Source organism: Procambarus clarkii, chromosome 69 (genome assembly GCF_040958095.1).
Source record: "Procambarus clarkii isolate CNS0578487 chromosome 69, FALCON_Pclarkii_2.0, whole genome shotgun sequence".
Taxonomy (NCBI): domain Eukaryota; kingdom Metazoa; phylum Arthropoda; class Malacostraca; order Decapoda; family Cambaridae; genus Procambarus; species Procambarus clarkii.
In genome coordinates this window covers 8,793,573-8,801,143 of record NC_091218.1, presented here as the reverse complement: position 1 = coordinate 8,801,143, position 7,571 = coordinate 8,793,573, and the positions used below count along the sequence as shown (strand labels likewise).

At 52.0% G+C, this 7,571-nt stretch overlaps 1 protein-coding gene across 1 annotated transcript in view; it reads right to left on the bottom strand.

The window, feature by feature from the left end:
- Positions 1–363: 363 nt before the first annotated feature.
- The window catches only part of LOC138355802 (uncharacterized), a 34,506-nt gene continuing 27,298 nt past the window's right edge, over positions 364–7,571 (bottom strand). The window contains exons 4-5 of the mRNA XM_069311332.1: positions 3,746–3,925; positions 364–3,628 (exon numbers count right to left, since the gene is read on the bottom strand). Of these exons, the coding sequence (XP_069167433.1) occupies positions 3,119–3,628; positions 3,746–3,925 (690 nt within the window). The 3' untranslated portion in view covers positions 364–3,118. The remainder of the gene's footprint in view (positions 3,629–3,745; positions 3,926–7,571) is intronic.

Here is a 7,571-nt window from a genome sequence, read left to right as displayed (position 1 = left end):
ACACACCAAGGACCAGTATGGTAATATCACAACACACCATGGACCAGTATGGTAATATCACAACACACCATGGACCAGTATGGTAATATCACAACACACCATGGACCAGTAGGGTAATATCACAACACACCATGGACCAGTATGGTAATATCACAACACACCATGGACCAGTATGGTAATATCACAACACACCATGGACCAGTAGGGTAATATCACAACACACCATGGACCAGTATGGTAATATCACAACACACCATGGACCAGTATGGTAATATCACAACACACCATGGACCAGTATGGTAATATCACAACACACCATGGACCAGTATGGTAATATCACAACACACCATGGACCAGTATGGTAATATCACAACACACCATGGACCAGTATGGTAATATCACAACACACCATGGTCCAGTATGGTAATATCACAACACACCATGGACCAGTATGGTAATATCACAACACACCATGGACCAGTATGGTAATATCACAACACACCATGGACCAGTATGGTAATATCACAACACACCATGGTCCAGTATGTTAATATCACAACACACCTGAGTGATTGTGAGGTGATGGTGATATAGCAGTGATAATATTATAATAAAGATAGTGTGATAATGATACTGAGGTGATGATATGACAGTGGTAGTGAGGTGATGGTAATATAGCTGTGATAGTGAGGCGATATAGCAGTGATAGTATAGTGGTGATATAGCAGTGATACTGAGGTGATAGTGATATAGCAGTGATGGTGCGGTAGTGGTGCTGTAGCAGTGATAGTGATATATCAGTTAATGTAAGAAGGAAATATATCAGTGTGAGGTGATAATGCAGTGAAAGTGGAATGATGTTGGTGTAGCAGTGACAGTGTTATGTGATAGTGAGCTGTTGGTGATATAACAGTGACAACAGCTGTCATATAGTGACACCAACAATTTGTTACTCAACATGGTCAGTATATGACCCCAAGTGTGGGCCCTGAGGTGATGGTGATATATAGAGGTGATAGTGAAGCTATAGTGATACAGCAATGATAGGTTACAGTACTGAGAAGATATAGCATTGATGGTGATACAGCCGTGATTTTCAGGTATATGATACCAAAGCATAAATACCAAAGATAGTGAAGTTATGATGATATAGTGATAAAGGTGTGTCATTAAATTAAATTGTCATCAAAACACACTGTCCATGGTGATGCAGAAGTGATGGTGATGGTACAGTGAACTAGAGTGGCAGCACAACACCACAGTAGTGATGGTGGTGATACAGTGAACTAGAGTGGCAGCACAACACCACAGTAGTGATGGTACAGTGAACTAGAGTGGCAGCACAACACCACAGTAGTGATGGTGGTGGTACAGTGAACTAGAGTGGCAGCACAACACCACAGTAGTGATGGTGGTGGTACAGTGAACTAGAGTGGCAGCACAACACCACAGTAGTGATGGTGATGGTACAGTGAACTAGAGTATCAGCATAACACCACAGTAGTGATGGTGACGGTACAGTGAACTAGAGTATCAGCATAGCACCACAGTAGTGATGGTGGTAGTACAGTGAACTAGAGTGGCAGCACATCACCACAGTAGTGATGGTGATGGTACAGTGAACTAGAGTGGCAGCACAACACCACAGTAGTGATGGTGGTGGTACAGTGAACTAGAGTGGCAGCACAACACCACAGTAGTGATGGTAAAGTGAACTAGAGTGGCAGCGCAACACCACAGTAGTGATGGTGGTAGTACAGTGAACTAGAGTGGCAGCACAACACCACAGTAGTGATGGTGGTGGTACAGTGAACTAGAGTGGCAGCACAACACCACAGTAGTGATGGTGATGGTACAGTGAACTAGAGTGGCAGCACAACACCACAGTAGTGATGGTGGTGGTACAGTGAACTAGAGTGGCAGCACAACACCACAGTAGTGATGGTAAAGTGAACTAGAGTGGCAGCACAACACCACAGTAGTGATGGTGGTAGTACAGTGAACTAGAGTGGCAGCACAACATCACAGTAGTGATGGTGATGGTACAGTGGACTAGAGTGGCAGCACAACACCACAGTAGTGATGGTGATGGTACAGTGAACTAGAATGGCAGCACAACACCATAGTAGTGATATTGATGGTGCAGTGATCTAGAGCGGCAGCACAACACCACAGTAGTGATGGTGGTGGTACAGTGAACTAGAGTGGCAGCACAACACCACAGTAGTGATAGTGGTGGTACAGTGAACTAGAGTGGCAGCACAACATCACAGTAGTGATGGTGATGGTACTGTAAACTAGAGTGGCAGCACAACACCACAGTAGTGATGGTGGTGGTACAGTGAACTAGAGTGGCAGCACAACACCACAGTAGTGATGGTGGTGGTACAGTGAACTAGAGTGGCAGCACAACACCACAGTAGTGATGGTGGTGGTACAGTGAACTAGAGTGGCAGCACAACATCACAGTAGTGATGGTGATGGTACTGTAAACTAGAGTGGCAGCACAACACCACAGTAGTGATGGTGGTGGTACAGTGAACTAGAGTGGCAGCACAACACCACAGTAGTGATGGTGGTGGTACAGTGAACAATAGTGGCAGCACAACACAACAGTAGTGATGGTGGTGGTACAGTGAACTAGAGTGGCAGCACAACACCACAGTAGTGATGGTGATGGTACAGTGAACAATAGTGGCAGCACAACACAACAGTAGTGATGGTGGTGGTACAGTGAACTAGAGTGGCAGCACAACACCACAGTAGTGATGGTGGTGGTACAGTGAACTAGAGTGGCAGCACAACACCACAGTAGTGATGGTACAGTGAACTAGAGTGGCAGCACAACACCACATTAGTGATGGTGGTGGTACAGTGAACTAGAGTGGCAGCACAACACCACAGTAGTGATGGTGATGGTACAGTGAACTAGAGTGGCAGCACAACACCACAGTGGTGATGGTGGTGGTACAGTGAACTAGAGTGGCAGCACAACACCACAGTGGTGATGGTGGTGGTACAGTGAACTAGAGTGGCAGCACATCATCACAGTAGTGATGGTGATGGTACAGTGAACTAGAGTGGCAGCACAACACCACAGTAGTGATGGTACAGTGAACTAGAGTGGCAGCACAACACCACAGTCCACCACAGTCACCTCCGTAATGTCACTGTGGTTGACTGCTGCCCTCACCACATCCAGGCCGCTCACCACATCACCGAAGACATCTGACCACTGATCACCCTGGTCGTTCCTGGTGGTGATGGCGAACTGGGCACTCCTGGGACCCCCCGGCACATACCTGGCCCACACAGCTCCTGCCTGGTCTGACTCCCGGTACTGCCCCTGGAGGTCAGGCAGCAGTGGGGCTCCTCCCTTACCATCATTACTCTCGTAGTCTCCGCCCTCCACAAACTCCCCCGGCTCACCCTTGCACTCCACCCACAACAGTTTAGTGTTGCGGTAGGTGTGGCCCCGCTGGCCCGTACACAACAACACAAACTGTCTGGCCAGCGGAGTGTCAGGGGTCAGCTGGATGGTGACCCGCCCTCTTATTGACCCCGCCCACCCGAGGTCAAGGAACGCCAGGGTGCAGGAGGGGTCCAGCACGTCCACAACCTCACTCTCCTGCAGAGAAATCAAATCAATCGTGCTGATAACTATATAACAAAATGTTATCATATTAGTTATCAAAATTCAATAAGTCAGTAATGTCAGTAAGACTAGTGGGTGTAATAAAGTAACCTGGAGGGTATGGGGGTGGGCGGGCGTGGGCTGACGCAGGAGTGAGTGGAGGTACAGCTGTTCGTCTTGTAGAGTTATCCTAGCGGAGCGGCGGCCATCTTGGTCTTCCTGGACGGCCACCACCCGGCCAGCCTCCACCAGCCTCTTGACGGACTCCCTCATCCTGCGGAGGTCCTCAACCTGTGGACAGTGTCAGCCCCATTATCACCTGTGGTCAGTGTCAGCCCCATTATCACATGTGGACAGTGTCAGCCCCATTATCACCTGTGGTCAGTGTCAGCCCCATTACCACCTGTGGTCAGTGTTAGCCCCATTACCACCTGTGGACAGTGTCAGCCCCATTATCACCTGTGGTCAGTGTCAGCCCCATTATCACCTGTGGACAGTGCCAGCCCCATTATCACCTGTGGTCAGTGTCAGCCCCATTATCACCTGTAGTTAGTGTCAGCCCCATTATCACCTGTGATCAGTGTCAGCCCCATTATGACCTGTAGTCAGTGTCAGCCCCATTATCACCTGTGATCAGTGTCAGCCCCATTATCACCTGTGGTCAGTCAGTCCCATTATGCTGGAGCTGTAGCTCCAGCCCCCCTCTACTGGCAGGGGGTTGGCGCTGGACCTGTAGCTCCAGCCCCCCTCTACTGTCAGGGGGTTGGTGCTGTACCTGTATATCCATCCTCCCTCTACTGGTAGGGGGGTTGGTGCTCGACCTGTAGCTCCAGCCCCCCCTCTACTGGCAGGAGGTTGGTGCTGGACCAGTAGCTCCAGCCCCCCCTCTACTGGCATGTGGATAGTGCTGGACCTGTAGCTCCAGTCCACCTCTACTGGCAGGGGGTTGGTTCTGGACCTGAAGCTCCAGCCCCCCCTCTACTGGCAGGAGGTTGGTGCTGGACCTGTAGCTCCAGCCCCCCTCTACTGGCATGGGGTTAGTGCTGGATCTGTAGCTCAGGCCCACCTCTACTGGCAGGCGGTTGGTTCTGGACCTGTAGCTCCAGCCCACCTCTACTGGTAGGGAGTGGTGCTGGACCTGTAGCTCCAGCCCACCTCTACTGGCAGGGAGTGGTGCAGGACCTGTAGCTCCAGCCCCCTCTACTGGCAGGGGGTTGATGCTGGACCTGTAGCTCCAGCCCCCCTCTACTGGCAGGGGGTTGATGCTGGACCTGTAGCTCCAGCCCTCAACTACTGGCATGGGGGATGGAGCTACACCTGAAGTTCTAGCCATCCTCTACAGGCAAGAGGAGTTGGTGCTGGAGTTGTTGCTCCAGCCTTTCTACTGGGAGGGGGTTTGTCCTGAACTTGTAGCTCCAGCCCCCCCTCTACTGGAAAGGGGATTGGTGCTGGACTTGTAGCTCCAGCCCCCCTCTACTGGCATATGGTTAGTGCTGGACCTGTAGCTCCAGTCCCCCTCTACTGGCAAGGGATTGGTGCTGTACCTGTAGCTCCAGTCCCCCGTCTATTGGCAGGGGGTTGGTGCTGGACCTGTATATCCATCCTCCCTCTACTGGCAAGGTGTTGGTGCTCGACCTGTAGCTCCAGTCCACCTCTACTGGCAGGGGATTGGTTCTGGACCTGTAGCTCCAGCCCCCCCCCCCCTCTAATGGCAGGGGGGTTGGGTGGTGGACCTGTAGCTCCTGCCTCCCTCTACTGACAGGGGGCTGGTGCTGGACCTGTAGCTCCAGCCCTCCTCTACTGGCAGGGGGCTGGTGCTGGACCTGTAGCTCCAGCCCTCCTCTACTGGCAGGGGGTTGGTGCTGGACTTGTAGCTCCAGCGCACCTCTACTGGCAGGGGGTTGGTTCTGGACCTGTAGCTCCAGCCCCCTCTACTGGCAGGGGGTTGGTGCTGGACCTGTAATTCCAGCCCTCCTCTACTGGCAGGGGGTTGGTGCTGGACCTGTAATTCCAGCCCCCCCTCAACTGGCAGGGGGATGGTGCTGGATTTATAGCTCCATCCCCCTTCTACTGGCAGGGGGTTGGTGCTGGACCTGTAGCTCCAGCCCTCCTCTACTGGCAGGGGGTTGGTGCTGGACCTGTAATTCCAGCCCCCCCTCAACTGGCAGGGGGATGGTGCTGGATTTATAGCTCCATCCCCCTTCTACTGGCAGGGGGTTGGTGCTGGACCTGTAGCTCCAGCCCCCCTCTATTGGCAGGGGGTTGGTGCTGGACCTGTAGCTCCAGACCCCCTCTACTTGCAGGGGGTTTGGTGCTGGACCTGTAGCTCCAGCCCCCTCTACTGGCAGGGAGTTGGTGCTGGACCAGTAGCTCCAGCCCCCCACTATTGGCAGGGGGGTTGGTGCTGGACCAGTAGCTCCAGCTCATCTCTACTGGGAGGGGGATGGTGCTGGACCTGTAGCTCCAGCCCCCCTCTACTGGCAGGGAGTTGGTGCTGGACCTGTTGCTCCAGCCCCTCTACTAGCAGGATGTTGGTGCTTGACCTGTAGCTCCAGCCCCCCCTGTTACAGACCCGAGTCCAGCGTCGGAGTACGGAGCTGTGACGACAACGCCATCTGTGAGTCCGCTCCAGAAACCCACTCCAAATGGACAACGTCATCTAGTAAGGACGGGATATACCGGCCACAGGTGCTGGATTCCCGTCCTTAATCAGCTCATAACATAGCCGCTGCTGACCTCTGGTGAGGTGGCGCTTAGACAGCAACGCCATCTATGGAGTGGAGAGGTGGACGTTTTTGTCTAAGCTTGTAGTGAGGTTCCCTAGAGCGTCCCAGTATTAATGACGTGTCTGATTGCAGAGTCGACCTGGGACTGCTGAATTGGATGATGGATCAGTCTACCCAAGGCAGCCAAGGTCTCTTCACCAGTCTGCTTTGAAGAAGCTGTGAGTCACCCCCGGACGACCTCTGTTGAGAGTATTAGCCTGCCTGTGACGTGGCAGTGTCGGGAATCGCCTTATCCGGGACTGGCTGGTGGAAGAGACTAGCCACTGTGGTGCTTAGTAAGGAGAGTGATCAGCGGGATCACACGAGGCTCCCGCCTAGGGCTTGCAACCCTAGTTTCGGTCGTGGAGTGGCCTACACAGCGGAGATGATCGGAACCTGCTAGCTACAGGGTGGATTGTGGTTGAAGGCCTCCACGACGGAGCACCCAGTGGGACTGTGATTTGGCTGGCCTGTGGCCAGGGTAGATTCGCCAATAGAATCATAGAGGATTCATCGTGGGCCACGGAAGAAGGAACCAGGGCTACCCTAAGTGTGCACCGTGGAGCATCCAGTGTCTTCGGAGGAAGACAGCCCTGTACATAATAGTGTAGTTATAACTCCAGCGTGTAACTGATATTTATTTATTCGTGGTGATGGAGAATATATATGTATAAATTGGAACATTTGTATCCCTCCCCCTTTAATTTAACTTGCGTTATGGAACACACTCCTTGAAAGCCACTACTAACTTGGGGCTGGATACCCAAACTCTAATACCATCAGAGAAGAACCCGGTTGCGCCCCTGTAGGGCCGTAACATAATTGGCATTCCCAGCGGGATCCGACCCCTTGTCAAGTATGTTTGACAGGGGTGGTGATGTAGCGCAATCCCCTGTAAATAATTCCCCGTTTATAATTATTTGGACGTTGTGCGTCCTGTGCGGTGCTCAGTGTGATTTAGTGCAATATTGTAGTGCGGTGCTAGGTGTGTTAAGTGCTAGTGCTCCATCTTAGTGACAATGGCAGAATAAGTGACTATCGACGATCTGGACGATGTTCAGGCCTTTCTGAAGAAGGAGGACTGTCTTGCCAGATTGAAATATCTGGAAAAACAAGAACTTGTGCTAGTGAGTGCCTATCTGGAGATAAAAATGCTTGCAAGTGATTCCCGT